General features: G+C 41.6%; 1 protein-coding gene across 2 annotated transcripts in view; it reads right to left on the bottom strand.

Annotated features, from left to right (window-relative positions):
• The window catches only part of LOC145446561 (CDP-diacylglycerol--inositol 3-phosphatidyltransferase-like), a 125,387-nt gene that overhangs the window by 6,248 nt on the left and 101,035 nt on the right, over positions 1–18,104 (bottom strand). The window contains exons 1-2 of one of the 2 annotated variants that reach the window (XM_080324907.1): positions 11,743–11,959; positions 1,460–1,539 (exon numbers count right to left, since the gene is read on the bottom strand). The exons of the other annotated variant lie outside the window; for it this stretch is intronic. Coding sequence (XP_080181033.1) covers positions 1,460–1,508 — 49 coding nt within the window. The 5' untranslated portion in view covers positions 1,509–1,539; positions 11,743–11,959. Of the gene's footprint in view, positions 1–1,459; positions 1,540–11,742; positions 11,960–18,104 lie in introns of those variants that run through there. 2 annotated transcript variants of the gene reach the window in all.

The raw sequence follows: 18,104 nt of genomic DNA, 5'->3' as shown, positions 1-18,104 counted from the left end.
GGATTAGAGCCGCACCAGAGAATTTGTCGATCCGCTCCGCACTAGTACCCTTCCCCCAACAAAAATACGCATGATTTATAGATTTGGATACTTTGGCGTCGGCCATTGCCGCGCCACGACGCACCAAGACATATGAAGTTATAGGCCATGTTGTAACATGGGTCTCCGACGAGAAGTGTGCCAGAACGATCAGCAGCGACAAGACATTGGCCGAAATGGACCGCCCTTGTGCTGACCGAAAACTTCGATATATATATACAATTATACATATGTTTAAATGTCTATTGGCGCCTAAATGACTGGCGCCGAATGTTCCTATCCTGGCGCTCTGAGCCCCATAAGACAAATGTCATACAGCAGGTAAAAATTATTAGCCAGTAAAGAAATATCAATTTGAAATCGTGTGCGTCATTTAGTTTTGTAATTTTAGGCGATTTCAATCTCTTTTGACATAGCAGATAGGAGGTCACGAAATAGCATCATTTAACGAAGTCATTATATCAACGGGTCCGCCCGAAGATGTTTAATTATGGGGGCCCTACATTTTCCAAGACACCTCACTCAGCTCTATTACCGGTAAATATGATTACGTGAACAGAGAGAGGATAAAAAATGATAGCAATATGTATGCAATCCTCGATCCTATTGACCGATTCAATCATGAATTATAGAAATTTTTGCGTGTTTCGCTCGTTTAGCGTTTAGGGGGGCCGAATATCCACGTTTTTTGGAAAAGGGCTGACGAAGTGCTGTTACGTTCCTGACTGTATGTTATTATATACGTGTGAGCGCAGCGTACAAGAGTGGAGCTCACTCGTAAGCTCGTCGAAGCGAGAAGATTTGCATTATCGGCATTTGCGTTGTACTCAACCCTAATGAATTGATATGCTGGTCAATTTGGGGTACCGGGCCTATCGAACGCCTTGAAATCTTAATCAAGGATTGCACCGTGTGTTAATTGATCAGAGAGAAGCAAACATGGAGGCGCCTGTATGACAATGCTGTTCTCAAATCCACATTGTCTTCGTCATTATCGGCGAGAAATGGCTTTGAGGTGACATTGCTGTCGTTTAAATACATTCATTAAATACGATTTATTCCTGGTATATGTGGATAATGTATCGATTCAGCAATCCGGCCCGCCAAGTACCTAATTTTCCTAATCCGGCCCGCCGACCGGAGAAGTTGCCCGCCCCTGTTCTAAGAGTTTGAGTCGTTGACTACACCAAATCATTTTGACACCCTCCTTTGTTTTCACTTCACCATAATTCTTACGCTATTTTAATCGATAAACTGTTGTAATTATGCAATTCAGATTCTGACCTTGCTATTTATATCTTGATTACCAATAATCAATAATCGTCAGATTATAAGCCTATTACCAGCCCTACAAAAAAACAGCAGGTAAACCAGATATCACCTTCATATGAGAACATTGTAGATCATAATACAATCATACCTATTAAATTTGGAACAAACAATAAAACATCTATTGTTGTTATCTTCATCTTGAGTAAATGTTGAATTGAGTTGATTTGCCTGAAATATGAGAAATACATGCATTAGTGTCAACACAGCGAGCAGCATTGGTCGTTCAGCATCCCCCTATCTGTTCATTTACATCGCATTGTAGGGGAGAGTGAGTAGGTGTGAGTCACTGTTTAGGTGTGAGCCAGTGCCCTATCAGGCCACTGTGACATCACGCATGCTTGTCACTTACCATGATTGTAAGAAAAGGGCTTCAAACTCACACCACACATGTTCCTCACAGCCATGAGGCCAGCAGAGTTTTTGATTCATCTAGAGATATATAATTGTCGTGGGCTATAGCAGTGGTTCTCGACCGTTTTCACCTCGCGGACCGGTAAAATTTCAAAAAAATTGACGGACCGGACGACTATCAAAAATTGAAATAACCACCCGCGACGGGATTTTGTCTGACCCGCGGACGGTTTCCCGTTTTACATGACTACGTGTCCCGCGGCCCCGGTCTGCCGAGATTTTTCACTACTTATGGCTAAACGTCAAATTTTAGTGACTGTATGTTATTGTCAGTGGCGGCTCGTGACAATATCGGGTGGTGGGGCAAGGGCCGCAAGCGACTTGTTATCAATATGACGTCACAGTAGCGTTTTTCAACGTTCATGATGGTCACATGAATTTCCCGTAAACAATGATTTTTAACGTAGGTGCCGCGAGAGGTTTGCCGGTGCCGTGACTTGAAGTGCGGTAACAAATGTTTTATTCATTGTTTTTTATTCAAATGATTATTTTACAAAATGTACGCGAACTAAGAATCGTTCCCATGCCACGAATCAATCATCAGGGTATCCTTAGTAGCATGCGTTATGATTTCGTGGTAGAGATTACGCAAGCGCCGAGTAAGACTATACCAAAAAATACACAGACCAACTACCTACAAAGAGCATTCGCATGACACCTTGTGGTGTTTTAATCGTTCCATGCTCAGCAATTCTGTAAAGTGCTGCAGCGCCTCCGACCCGATTTGTATATGGTAGGATTCTCGTCCCGAAAGCGAGTCAAATCGATTTGCCCTCGTTTTTCTAAGCCCGTCCGAAAGTGTTTGGTACACGATCCTGATGCGCTACGACCAGGGGATAGGCAATCAAAGCGGTGGCGCCCATAAACGTAAAACATTATAAAAAGCCAGCTGTTATCCATGGAAGATTAATTACGAGTCTGCCTGCCATCATTCAAGCAGGAATCAAAGCATTGTGTGAAATTGAAATGCGAGCACATATCGCATTAAACAATTTCATGAATAAATTATTTCATCTTGATGAATTTTTCACTTTTTTTCCATAGCCATAACAAAATATATCGGTAAATTAACTGTCAGTGTGCCTCGAGTAATAAGGATGAAAACCACTCACTTTTCCTTAGCCATAGACATGGTTGAGTTACCTGGGCTCACTTGATTGAAATTATTCGGAAAGAACATAATGTGTACAGTCGTCCGCCCACCAGCATTAATTTATGTCTTGTATAAGTATTGTGCGCGACGTGATTTCTTATTAGCAAAATGTTCAATAACGAGTTTATTGAAATCTGGAATTCCCAGAACCACGTCGTTGTGAATCGAGAGAACAGCCAACGCATTAAGCCTATCTTGGCCCATCCTGTTTCTGAGAAAGGTCTTGATACGTTTCAATGTGCTGAAACTGCGCTCGGATTCCGCGGATGAAATCGGGGTGGTCAAAATGATATTCAGAAAGCTAGTTACTGTAGCAAAGTTGATCGAAAGCGAATTTTCAACTAGGAATTTTGAAAGTTCACTAGTGGTTTTAATTTCCGAAAAGGATGTGTTAGAATACAAACAAGTCAACTCGCTCTCCAACCGAGCAATGTCGATCATCGGGTAATAACGAGGCACGCTGCGCAGTAGTCCAGAAGGAAAATGAATTTTGTAGGTAGGGAAATTTCTCGGATTTAACAGGGCGAAAGTAACTAACTGGTCACTATTCAGACGATGTTGGATTTGGGACATCAGTATATCGCAACATTCGTAAGCCGCAACAAGCAGGTTTTGCACACTTATCCCACGACGTAAAAGCGCTGTGTCACCAGCGAAGTGTACATTCGCCCGGATATGCGAAATTGCCTCACAAAAATGTGCAATACACAATTGCGCAGTAGTACCATCGGCCATACGCGACTGAAAAGTGCTGTACAGTGTATCGACGTGCATGAAGATGTCACAAAAAAGCTTCAAAAAGAACAAAAATTCTTCGTCTTCCAGGAGTCGTTTAAGCCCCGCCGCTTCACGTATGGAAGTATCATCCCAGACAGGAGAGCTCTCAATCACTGAGAAGCATTCCAGAAGCTCCACCCTACTCTCTGACACTCGTTGCACAACTCTGGATTGGAAGTTCCACCGTGTTGATACGCATCTAGGTAACCGGTGCTTGCATATGTCGCGCAATAGATCAGATCGCTTTGGCGAAACAGAGAAAAAGGAGGAGAACCCTGAAAGATTTGCAAAGAATATCTTGACAGAAGATATTCCTAAGCACATTTTTTTCACTACAAGATTGAGCTGATGCGCGTAGCGATGCAAAAAATGCGCATGCGGGTAAACTTCTTTCATTAAAACTTGTACGCTATGTCGCGATCCGCTCATGACTGCTGCGCCGTCGTAGGTTTGCGCAATAAGTTTCGACTCAACTGAATAGGGCTGTAATGTTTTTTTTAATACGTAAGAAATTCCGACAGCAGTGCGATCGTCAACAGCCACAAAGCTGTGGAATCGTTCGACTGGCATACCAAATTTCATGAACCGAAAAATCACGACTAGTTGTGACAAACACGTAATGTCAGTTGTTTCGTCAGACTGAATAGATAGAAATTCAGCGTCAACAATCTCGGTAAACAAATGCTGTAGATAGATGTGATATATCGAATCAAGCACATCATTTTGAATAGTCTTTGAGGTACCCTTAGGTACTGTCGAGATGTTCGCGCAAAATGCTATCAATGGAAGCCGTGTACTTAATTAGATCCAAAAATACCCCCCTATTGAGAGAGCATTCCTTCTCATCGTGGCCTCGAAGGGGCAATTCATGAACTCCAATAAATTTAATGGCATCAATCACCCGAGAGAGAACATGCCTATTCTTATCTACAAGCTCATTGTGCTTGCAGACTGATACGCGATAACTTTCATTGAGCTGCGACATTACATTTACTCTGCCAAACAATTTATATTTAACTGCACTAGCCATGTGCACTTGGGATTTTTGGTGCGTTTTCAGACGCTCTGACAAATGCTTCAGATCGCGATAACCAATTTTGTTCCAACAAGAGCCACTGCTTCCGGTACCGGCACTGTCGAATAAAAGACAGTAAAAGCAAAACAAGGCGTTTTTATCCTCGCCATAAGTAAGCCATTCATTTTTATCGAAATGCGCTGAAGAAAAGGCACGAGTGCGTTTTCCTCCGGCGTACGATTGGATCAATGGGCAATTTCTAGGCTGATACGGACCTAGTCGCTTTACCTCTAATTTTTGCTCTAAAGGCAGCTGGCTTAACGGCGTACGGAGCAAAGATTCAACACGATTCATGTTCGCACTTGACCTGACTACTTATCTGCAGAAATGGAAATGACTATAAATCGAGAGATTGCGTATGCCTAACTGGAAAGGTCAACGAGTTCGGACACATACGCAATTGTTATCTCATAGATCGGACAAGGAAATGTCATATTGAATCCAAAACATCATTCTGAAGAACTACGGATAGCAGCCTCGGAAATTCGGTCCCGGTACAGCTTGGGAGATTCTGGCCTTGAGGCTGGAGACTGTCACACGACACATACGGCTTACGGTCTATAGTGTCTATATGTCTGCTGCAAAATCGCCTTCGGAAAATATATTACCGAATAAATACGTGGATGAAAGCCGAAAACTTGGTACACTGTTACATGAAATCATCGAGAAGTATAGCCTCATGACCGTTTTCGGTATGGTACACTGTCAAAATTAATACGAACAGATCAACGCCGAATTTTGCGTAATATTTACTGAGGAATCGGCTGATCAAGCGATCAGCTGTTAGCCGCCATCGAAAACGAAACAGCTATCGCGCTTGACAGGGGTTGTAATTGTGAGCAAATGGCCCGAAGGCCACAATTCCACGGTGAAATTGACATTGGAGAATATAAAATAAAACTAAATATTTGAATGCAAACCGAGGATGTTAGTAAACTGTTTCATGATATCATCATCTCATCACCTATCTCAGTATGGAACACAGATACACCGGCTTTTGCGTGAAATCCGCAATGCGTTAGGTAGGCTAAGTGTCAGATCAGCGCACATCTCTACCATACTCGAACTTAATAACGAAATTGCTGCCCTAATCATTGAGTGTCAACCTTGAGACTTGGCACAGCGTTCGATACTAAAATCAAGACATACCATGTAAAAGTTCATGACGGATCTAGCTAAGGAGCATCGTTAAAATCAATGGAGACCAATACCGGCTTTGCGTGAAATATGTTTGCGATACATGACCGATCAGCACACACTCGACTTTGGAAACGGAATTACTACCCTAAACTTTGAGTAGAAACCCTGAAACTTAGGACAGTGTTAAATACCACCATCACGACATGACATACCAAGTTTCAAGAATTATCATGGTGTGAAACACCATCAAAATCGACCTGTACCAGCAACGGTCGACTCAACGCATATCACGGTATCCGAGTTCAGATATAGATACGATTGTTACATCACACCTTAGGGGCGAGCAAGCATATTTGCCCCGGTTGCTCGGCCATTTTACGAATAGGAGAGAGTAAAGCAACGTTTCTTAATTGTGCGCAGCTTTGAGAGAATAGATAGTGAAAGCTTGTTATGAGCGCTACCGGGGCAAGCCCCGGCTAGGCATTCACAAAGCGAAAACACAGAAGAGAATTCGATTTTCGCGGAGACTTCGCTATGTATGGGCATTTGCAAGCGAAAGCACAAGAAGAACGCGGGTTTCGCTGTGATCTCGATATATATTGAGCGCTGTGCGTCTATAAATGGTTAAATTGTTATTGAACAGAATTTTAGGTGGGGCAATGCCCCAGTTGCCCTATAGGACGAGCCGCCACTGGTTATTGTATACGTGTGCGCACTGCGCAGCGTGCGAGAGTAGAGCTTACGGATTTTTGGAATTTAACATGTACTGAACCCTAGTGAATTGATATCTTGGTTAATTTGGGTTACCGAGCTTGTCGAAGTAATTGAAATCTTAATTAAGGATTATACCATAGTGTCCTATATGGTGTGTATATATTGGCCACGAGCAGAATAAAATTTATATTTTCGCAATCAGTACCACGGTAGCTTTCGATTGATACCCGTTTCATCAAATATCGCGCTCGGCAAGCTATAGGACTATAGGACAATTTGTGGGAATAGATCAGAGAAGCAGACATGGCGGCGCCTGTACGACAAATGCTGTTCTCAAATCTGCATTGTCTTTGTCATTATCGGCGAGAAATGGCTTTGAAGTGACATTGCTGCCGTCAAAATACATTTAATAAATTCGATTTATACCGTGCATATGTTAGGGTTACCATACGTCCTCTTTTAAGAGGATTTGTCCTCTTTATTGACTTTTTTGAAAGTGTCCTCGGAGGACGCCCTTTTTTCCTCTTTTTTGAGATTTTGTCCTCTTTTTTGAAAATTTAGGTCAAATTTAGAGCAAATTGCGAGTGCTACGTCGTAAATTAGCACAGAAGTGACGCTCCGGCGGGTATTTCGAAGTGAAAAACCGTGATTTTAGCTCTGAGCGAAAAGTTGACCTTTTTTTTTTAGTCACCCACCTAGCAATGTGGAGAGAAAAACGATATTTTGAGCTCTGAGTGGAAAGATGACCTTTTTTTTTTTAGTCAACCGATCACAAAGTGGGAAAAATTCACCGGTTTTTGAGAATTCTTCTCCGGTTTTGCAAGTCTCAAATTTCTGAAAAAGTGTCCTCTTTTTAGATTTCCAAAATATGGTAAGCCTATAGTATATGTGGATCAATGGGTGTATCGATTCAGCGATCCGGCCCGCCAAGTACTTAATTTTCCTACATTCGGCCCGCATACTGGAGAAGTTGCTCGCCCCTGATAGGCTATCACTATTTCTCGCGACAGTTTGATTGTGTTTGTTGCATACATGGCTTTACGAACCCACGACGTTCCAATTCGCAAGTCCTTTTCTCTGATTTAAACATTTGGACCGACTCCACTGAAGTCATTTGATTTCATCACCCAGTCAGTCCGAGTTCGAGTAATTCTACGAAAGATCCCGCACCAGTAGAAATCACACTTTTCAGTCACGAATCATCAACGGGTCATTGTTTATCATCATGAACAGGTGATGTGACATAATAGCAGATCTTCCACCGTATGGTAGTGTTGCGATATTTAAGTTTGATGAGTAGTTTGATGTTTTTCGAGCAGTTTTGGAGTGAATTGTAAGTTCCCAAATATAAAAAATATATGTGACAGTAAATTATTGTCGAATACTTGAAAATCGAAAATGCTTGCGCGGGCCGCGTGTTTGAGACCTCTGGCCAAAATCAATGTATACGATGCCTAGCGACGACTCGGGCCACATATTGCCACAATGTTGACGTAGGCTACATATTGACGTCTTAAACGTCGCCAAATGTATCAACTGGGGCAATCAAATGATATAATAACCCCATAAAATCAACTCGTCCGTCGCTTTGCCAACATTTTGATGATGTATTGCAAGGGAATATAAGCTTACGCCTTAGCGGTATAGGCCAGACCGGACAATGTATTCGGAGTCTGAGTATTGCTTCGTTGATATAGAGCAAAATGAAAAACAGGTTTCTATACTTGCTACCGATATTACCCATTAACAAGTTATCAAGCAGTAGCGAACACCCCAATCGAATGGACTTGGTTTTTATGATACAATAAACATATGGAATCAAGATTGACCCCGTACGCCTGCTACTAGATTTATTACATCAGATAACGATATCATTTTCATTGATTGGTTGAATATGTACCATTTGCTGACTACCTATATGTAGTGTATTTCTCTCTTGATGTTGTGTGATGGTGGGTCAACCTAACAGCAGAGAGTCACTAAATATCCACAAACTGAAAGCTTGATATTTCGAGCAATAACTTGTGTAACAAAGCAATTTTTGAGATTGCCAACGTGCATGATCGTTTAGTGTTTTTTTTTATGCTGCCAGCGCCATGCATCGAGTGGCCCGCAGTTGAAATGCAATAAACTTCCACGAAAGATATGTTCCAATGAAGTGAAAATCATAATATATGAAAAAGGTTCACATGCAGAACCTACCAAGGTTCGTTTGTGAACGTGAAACTCTAAATTTCTGAGGTTCACACACAGAACGCAAACGTGGACCTAACGTTCACACCATCCCAAATATCGGTGTTTACGGTCAACAAAGGGCAGTCCTTTTCGGCCAAGGGGTTCTCGCTGCCGAATTCTTGGCACACTTCTCGGAGTACCATATTTGCCTAAATTTCGTTATGCGTTGGTGCGTCATGGAGCTGACGCTGAAATACCTATTTCCATAAATCATGCATATTTCTGGAGGTAAGGGCACCCAATAGTCAATACATTTAGTGACACTAAATCGCGCATAGCACGAAAACAAGTTGGATAAAGTTTCAAAAATTATACTCTATAATTTATGCTCATTCACAAAATAATATCGGGCCCCTTCAAGCTCGGCCCCATTCCAATTGGGGGTTTGGGGTGCGGCAGTTGCGGTGCTGCACAAAATGAATGAATCGATAACGAATGATCGCGCGAACTGCGCGGTGTATCGAGTCCGCTCGCACGTCGTCAACTGACATGGCTTGAACTTCAAGTCAAATCGAATATGTTACCTCATGGAGATGTGAACCAGTTTAAATTTTGATGTTTTGATGTCACAAGCCTTTAACATATTGCATCTTGAAATTAGATATAAAATTGTAATATATCTGGCGCACCAGCAGGAAAGTCGTCGCGGACTGGTGGTTGAGAACCACTGGTCTATGGTAAATTTATTTGAGAATACGAAATTTGTTCTATGTATGTGCACTGTTGAGTGTATGTTTGGGTCAGCCGTTAGACTTATTTAAGGTGTGAAAGCCATAGAAATTGGCTATCTATGGACAACAGTGTTAATGCTTTGCCAATCTCTTTGATCTTGAAATTACGGCAAGAATACCCAAGATGGAGTGGTTGAGGTGTGGGCCATTCAGCAGGTTGGGGCATGGGCCGGCCCATACCTCAATAGGTTGGTGTATGAGGCAGCAGAGCATATACCTGAAATCAATATTTGATTGATCCTATTAAATATATTTATCATTTCAATACAGCGGGTGTTGGTCTTATCCCTCCCATATACAATCACTTGAAAGTAAATCATGAAATCCGTAAAAGGACCAGTTTTCAGAATCAGATCTCAACTTTGCAATAAGAAAAGTTGAAGCAGGGGAGGCATCAGAAAGAGAAGCATGTCATCCGCACAAAATTGGTATATAGCTACATTAAACAGGTATCTGGAAAAAGAAGGGGATGAATCTCACACGAAAAGGATGTCAAAATCGTTGTCAATACTGTCTTTAACAGGAAAGTTTGTTAGCGCAATAGGCCTACCGCCTACGACATCAAATGCTCCAAGATGTTTTATGGTTTGTCACTCGCATTTTAACAAGAGATAGAGCTGTGACATATAAATTTGATGCGGTAGTTGAGGCGAAAGAAGCATAATTTGACAGTGATTTTCCAGTTATTTTCAGTTATCTGGTTTCGTTATGCGTTATGACAAATACAGGAATTGAAATGAATGAATTATTTACTTCCAGACCAGTTCTATATCAGTATATCCAAATGGTTGGCAACTGTGGCAAGAGTCGAGGTTTGTAGGCTTTATGAATAACATATTTATTGATTCAATGCAGACAGCGGCCCATACCTCATCACACCAAAGGAGATCGCAGCCTCGGAAATCCAGCCTCGGATAATGATAAAACAGTGCTCTTCGACCGGGTGTTTCGTACACCCTTGGGTGTACCCAAATTTTAAAAGGGTGTACCACTCATATGGGGTGTACTGGGGTGTGCCAGATTCGCATTAAAATTGACCAATGACTAGCTGTCACAATAAATATGCAAGTTTGTGCTTCAGAATATGTTGACCGGGTGTGCAATGAACACATCTGGATTAGACTTATATGCGGAATCAGTGAGTTATGTGGTCAGGGGTGTACGAGTATCGAGTAAACGTTAAAAGGGTGTACCACGACGGAAAAGGTTGAAGAGCACTGTGATAAAGTATCGCAGCTTCGAATTTGTTAATGCACGCGCGCACACTTACACGTTTCAATACCGTATGCTAGATGCCAGATCAGCGCGTGTCTGTGCTAATCATACTCAACTTCGCTAAACGAATTTCTAGGTTAATCATCGAGTGCCCACTGCCCACCTTGAAACTTGGTACACTGTTTCATGATATCATTAAAATACACCACGCTGAATTTCGTCACCCATCTCTTGATGGAACACCTTCAAAATTAGCGTTGCCCAATAACGACTTTTGCGTGAAATTCGTTTTGCGGTAGCCTAGCTCACATCTCTACATATTCATCTTAGCTAACCAAATTTCTACCCTAATCATTGAGTGCCCACTTTAAAACTTGGCACAGTTTTTGATGATATTATTAAGGTGTACCATACCATATTTTGTCACCCATTTCATGATGGAACACCTTTAAAATTAACTCAGTGCAATACCGACTTTTGCGCAAAATCTGTTTTGCGGTAGCTTCAGCACGCAGCTATACAATTTAGGCTACATACTAAACTTTAATGACGGAATTACGAATTACCATGCTAATCATTGAGTGCCCACCTTGAAATTTGTTACAGTGTTAGCTAACATAATTACGGTATATACCAAATTAAATTTTGTCACCTATTTCGTGATGGAACACCTTCAAAACCAATGCTGTGCAACATCGAATTTTGCGTAAAATATGTTGGAAGAAGACTACAAAATTTTGGAAAGCGAAAGGAATTAGCTCAACACAGTGCACATTAACCCATCAAAGCAAATCTTAAAGAAGATGAATCCGGGCATTGATGGTCTTCAGGCTTCAAACGCTTTCATTTCAACGGACTATGCTGTTTACACACCGAAAGACAAGTCCATCCAAATTGTTAACGTGCATCACAATACTCACTGGGTCACCGTTTCACCTCCAAATAATTGCAAATCAGTCGATGTTTTTGATAGTGCTCCTGTCACTTATGACGAAGTTGATATTTTCCAAATAACAAAATCGCTTCGACCAAAGAAAGACGAAGTCGGGATCAACTTTCCTCGTGTTCAAACGCAGACTGCTGGCTCAGGAAACTGTGGGGCATTTGCAATAGCTTATGCAGAAGCCGTATGCCGCGGGAAAATCCAACTACTTCCTCTATCAGTGGAACGGATATACGACATACGTGAGTTAATTGAAGCGGGCTTCAGGGACAAAACTCTGATCAATTTGTCCTCGGAAATAACTAAAAGGGTCGAAGAGCGTCACGAAAAACTGTCGATCAACTTGTATACTGCAAGTGCAGACTCGCTAACTGCGGTGCCTATATTCAATGTTCCAATTGCGACAACTGGTATTATCCAGCATGCAGTAAAATAGGATACGTGAAGACGTTCAGGCATCTGATTGAAAATGAGAGGAATGCACACTTGCACAGGCCAAGAACAATGATGGCGTTTTTGTTTCTTCGAGTGTGATTCATATGTTTCAAAATCCTAAATATATTTTTTTTATTTGTTAGTATTTTAATTGCACAGCGTGGTACGGAATATATGGTTTCACACTACTTCGATACAGGTGTAGCAAGTTTCAAGGTGGACACCCAATCATTAGCATGGTAATTCCGTCATTAAGATGAGTATGTAGTTGCGTGCTAGGTTACCGCAAAACATATTTTACGCAAAATTCGATGTTGAACGGCGTTGGTTTTGAAGGTGTTCCATCACGAAATAGGTGGCAAAATTTGGTATGGTAGCCTAAACTTTAATAATGTCAGCTAACACTCAATGATGAGCATGGTAATTCCGTCATTAAAGTGGAGTACGTATATATATTGAATAGTTGCGTGCTGAGCTACCGCAAAACAAATTTTACGCAAAAGTCGGTATTGTACTGCGTTAATTTTAAAGGTGTTCCATCACGAAACGAGCGACGAAATCGGTTATGGTCTATTTTAATAAGTTCATCAAACACTGTTCCAAGTTTCAAAGTGGGCACTCGATGATTAACCTAGAAATTCGGTTAGCTAAGTTGAGTATGATGACCACAGACACGCGCTGATCTGGCATCTACCATACGGTATAAAAGCGCGTGAGTGAGTGTGCGCGCGCGTGCATTAACCAATTCGAGGCTGCAATAGCCTATACTTCAGGGGCGGGCAACTTCTTCATCCGGCGGGCCGGATAGGGTAACATGAACATGAGGCGGGCCGCATTCCTGAATTTTTTATGAGTTTAGGGGAGCTCCCCCCGGGGGAACGCACCACAGATCCGTTCATGCTACCCTGCACTACCCTTTGCCCATACAATCCAGAGACGCACACATTCCTGCAGTTGCGAACTATGTCTAGATTGGGCGACCGATTCACGGGCGAGCCCAAATCGGTAATATGAATGTGATCAAAAATCGTTATATTTGGCTTCTAGTCGCGCGAATTTCTTTTTGCATAAATGAATGAATTTGATCAATGATATTGGTGAGTGTATGAGCTAGTGGTTTTTTCGAAGATTTACAGCACGTATAATTATAATTTTGAACATGTATCATGGCATAAGAATATAATATACATTCATGAGCTTATCGCAGATTATTCACTTCGGGCGGGTTCATTCTTATTAATTACTTTGTTGAAAACTCCTGCTGCCCCACGACCTCGGGCTATTCTATTGTATCTATGATACTGTATTCCCATAATCAATACACATACGTGGAGACACTTTATCGCGCGAAATGTTTTTGGTTTGAATTCATCTGCCCGAAAATATTCTATAATTCCACTATATTTATAAATAGCACGAATATTCTCTAGAAATTTGGGAATGGCATGGCCACATTCGCCCCTGCGTACTTCAATGCGGTGAACATCAGTTGTATTAGAACGTCACTTTGTCTTGCTAATGTTCATGCTCGAAAATGTTTGCGCCTAAATGCCTGTAGACGGCGACGTGGGCCTCATCATCACGTATGACCGAAAACTGTCGGCGGGCCGCACAAAATCCCGTCGCGGGCCGGATCCGGCCCGCGGGCCGTATGTTGCCCGCCCTTGCTATACTTGATCATTTTCCTAGTCTGAATTTCTGAGGCTGCGATCCCCTTTGGTCCTCATCACCCCCTGCCCATACCTCATACCTATGTACCTATTTTTATGTACAAAAATGATGTATTATTACAGCATTTGATGTCACCTCCAAATACATGGGTATATAGCTCAATTCTATCAGTAATAGATATCCATATAACTATTGATTGTCAGTCCCGAAATATTGGAATATTGGACCAAGTGGGGGCAAATTACAGCTTGGCAAGATTTGGTGGCCCATATACCTACTCGCTCTCCCCTACGTTGTGTGTGTGTCTTGGGAAGATTAAAATGAAACTGGAAGTGGAACCCCCTCCAAATCGTCCTCAACGTTCGAATTTCCATTGTTTTGAACAATAGGGACTCCTGAGCTGAATGGTCGATTGACGCATCATATGTGGCGAGATAGCGCAGTGGTATAATCCGCAGCTGCAACACCAATGGGTGCGGGTTCGAGTCCGACCGAGGTCGACTTCAGAATTCCGATACCTAAATTTACCTAGGCTCCTCCTCGCCACCTCATCCGCGTAAGCGGTGTCTTACAAAAAGCCTAGAGGTGGACCGTGCTATAAGTCGGCAGTTACGGAAAATAATGAAGAATATCGGCCTGGTGTAAATGGCCTTAGTAGTTGACAAACACCATGAATATCACAAAACAAACAAACAAACGCATCATATGATGATGGCGACGCCATTGAGCGTCTCGGCGAAGTCGATCCGCGTTCCCCGTGACTCAGAAGCATTTTGCGTCGTATCAATCTCTATAACGCGAATGCGTCTCAATGCGGGTAGTTTTCGTATTTTGTAACTTAACGCATTTACAATTTTCGATAAATACAAATGATAGCAAAGAAGGCTACGCATATCAACTTAGAATTTATTTTCAATGCGTATTCCTTTGCATGTAACAGTAGGATTACCATATTTTGGAAATCTGAAAAGGGGACAATTTTTCAAACTTTTCAGACTCGCAAAACCGGTGAAAAATCCTTAAAAAATGGTAAATTGTTCCCACTTCGTGGTCGGTTGACTAAAAAAAGGTCAATTTTCCGGTGCAGCTCCCGAAATACACGCCGGAGCGTTACTTCAGTGCTGAATTGCTGATTTACTGTATCTCAGTCCAATTTCGCCCTATATATTTAACTAAAATTCTCAAAAAAGAGGACATTTGGGCGTCCACCGAGGGCACTTTAAAAAAAAGTGAAAAAGAGGATAAATCCTCTTAAATGAGGACGTATAGTAACCCTAATTTAATTGGGCTTCATTCATCCTAGTGCCGATGCTTCAATTATACTTTGACCAGAGGTTTGAGGCGATATTGAAAGACACCCAGATGACTAATGTGCTTTATAAACTTGTTGAGTTATCATTCGGTTTTCGTGAGGCTTGCAAACTTTTCGAGCATATAAATCATAGTATCAATCAACACTAATGTGAAGTAACCGAAATGCCGCTTAGACATATCGCATGTAACCTTTAGGTACGCAATTCAAAGTAGAGGGTGACTAGACGGGTCTAAGACAGGCTACGAGCATAATTCATGAATGTTGAAGTTGTTGTGCCCTATCCCCGTTATGCAGGGCATAGCGATATCTCTCAGCCTAGATTCAAAGTTTTTACTGATTGCATACAATGCATAGTCACCATTCCCAAAATCTCATCCACAGAGACATCAATTGCTTCCCTCAACAACCCAGTGTTCGAATATTTGTATTCTACTTGACATTGACTGATCCAGGGTGTCAGAAATTGTGCTAATTGCAATTAGGAATGACATACCACAATGAATACTATTTATGAATTGAAAAAGCATTTCTAGTACTTCACATAAGCGTTGATGCTAGAGCTTTTTGTGTGCTCGAAACTTTGCGAGCTGCAGGGAAACCAAATGGTAACCCACTGAGCTTATAAAGCACATTAGTCATTTGCTGGTTTTTCAATATCACCTGAAACACCTTTGTCATAGAATAATGAAGAGTATTGATGTTCTACCACGATAAATGGATATTATTAGATGGTGTTCACCGAATATGGAGAATTACGTGAAGAGAGGACGATCACTTTTGATAGGAAGAAGATCTGTCACGATTATTATCAACCAATAAGGGTGATAATTCTCGAGCATCCTATGAGTAGGCTACATGACCCGAGTTCATCTATAGCAGGGGCGGGCAACTTCTTCAGTCGGCGGGCCAGCTATAGGAAAGTTATGTACTTAGCGGGCTGGATTGCTGAATCGATATATTATTCGCCCATTTATATACACACATTCAAAGAATAAATCGTATTTAATGAATGTATTTTAACGACAGCAATTTCACTACAGAGCCAGAGTCATGACTAAGACAATGTGGATTTGAGAACAGCATTGTCATACAGGCGCCGCCATGTCTATGCCTCTCTCTAATCCAGTGGTTCTCAACTGAGGGTCCGCGAAGCATTTCCTGGGAGTCCGCGAAGCCTCTAAATTTGCAAAATTGTTGATAACCTCATTTTTATTTATTTTTATTTTAATTTTAGCAGAATCAGGAGGCAGTTTGTGCTTCGTTGAGGCTAAAACTTCATGACTCACACCGTCTTAGATGAAATATTCAACTATTAAAACTTGTTTTAATTGCCAATAGCCTACTGATACAAACATATTGATGTTTAGAGATGTTTTGTTGGGGTTTGTGAAAAAATAGTCGTATAGGAGTGGCCCGCGAGGTAATTTTCGAATTAGCTATATTATCAAAAAATTAATCACCCAGATGATTTATCGTAAACTTGCAAGACCAACCAAAAATTTGATTAGCGTAACCACGAAAGGTAGGATGTTGATGACTAAAATATCAGTTCTGACGCATTGGGGTAGCACGTGGCCAGCCACATTTTCGTATATCTTCGTATATGCCCAATGACGATGAAAGTAGAATATTTCGTGGCATATTTATTGGACTTTATATTTTCTTGGCGCTTCGCGAGATTTATTGTCACTCGATTACTTTTGCTTTTAGTATTGGTATCCCTCCAGCATTTACATAATTGAATATAGCTATAATTCGCAATTGAGAGAACGTGTCGTCCAACATGTGACTTCGCGTCAACACTCGCAGAAAGATTGTGAGTAATATTAAGAGACACGTTCGGCGAAATCTTCGATGTTGATATGTCCAGTCCCCGAATAATCCAATCCTTGCCAAATGAGCCCAGCCGTATACAGTGGCGACCCACAATATATGCAAGCATAGGCGCCGACTTCTATTTTTGCATGGGGTGGCGGCAGGCGCGTAGCCAGGGGGTGTCGAAACCCTCTCCTTTTGAAACGCAAAACCCCGTTCTTTCGAAATTACCAGTCTGATGCTAATATTCAGTTGCAATTCAACATGTCGTATTATCAGTGTTACGCGCGGCCGTGACCATTTAGCGAGATTCGTCTGTGCACACGACGCGATCTCACGCTGAGATCAATGCAAAATTAGGTTATTGATTGCCGAACGCTCGGCATTCATTGCTGGACTGGGCAGTAACATGGCGCAAAAATTCTGGAACACGAAAGACAGACAAGAAGTATGATTACAAACGCGTGCGGCCAATCAGTAATTATCCCTTGCCGCCAACACAATAGGTTTTTACTTAGTATTGAGAAGCTAGCATCGCGACAATTGGTTGCTGATTAAAACATCGATTCTGACTGCATTGCTGCATTTCCCGATTTACGTTCGCAAATCATAATTAGATTAATATTATGGGCACTGGAATAAATTCCAACTACCTGGCACACTGCACAATAAAACACTGTTCAACTTCGTGCTCAGAAAATATTTATGACAAAAATGGTTCACAAAATATTTTATACGCGGCTTGCGGCCGTCATCGATGCAAATATTGCATTTTAATTTGTAGAAGGTGAACGTATATTTGGTCGTCAAATCGGGATAGGAGATGGTGTTTCTCAGAGCGCGTGATGAAATCTACGTTTCTAGCAATGAAGTCGAATTTTGACATTTCATAACGATCGTTAGTTTGCTGAAATCAGTATCAGTACGCTGTGCGAAATACATATTAGTGAAGAATATTATCGTACTGTACAATCGGCCGGCAAGGTTGCGCTGATACCGAAATTGCAGACATGCCGCAAACCCGCAATAATTACAATTACAGGGTGCGCCAGTCATACCTAAATACCCATTACCCAGATTCCGCAATGGAATAGAGCTCAATT

The sequence above is a fragment of the Botryllus schlosseri genome, chromosome 9 (assembly GCF_051294905.1).
Source record: "Botryllus schlosseri isolate E-star chromosome 9, Bs_hap1, whole genome shotgun sequence".
Taxonomy (NCBI): domain Eukaryota; kingdom Metazoa; phylum Chordata; class Ascidiacea; order Stolidobranchia; family Styelidae; genus Botryllus; species Botryllus schlosseri.
This window is presented reverse-complemented; position numbering and strand designations above follow the sequence as displayed.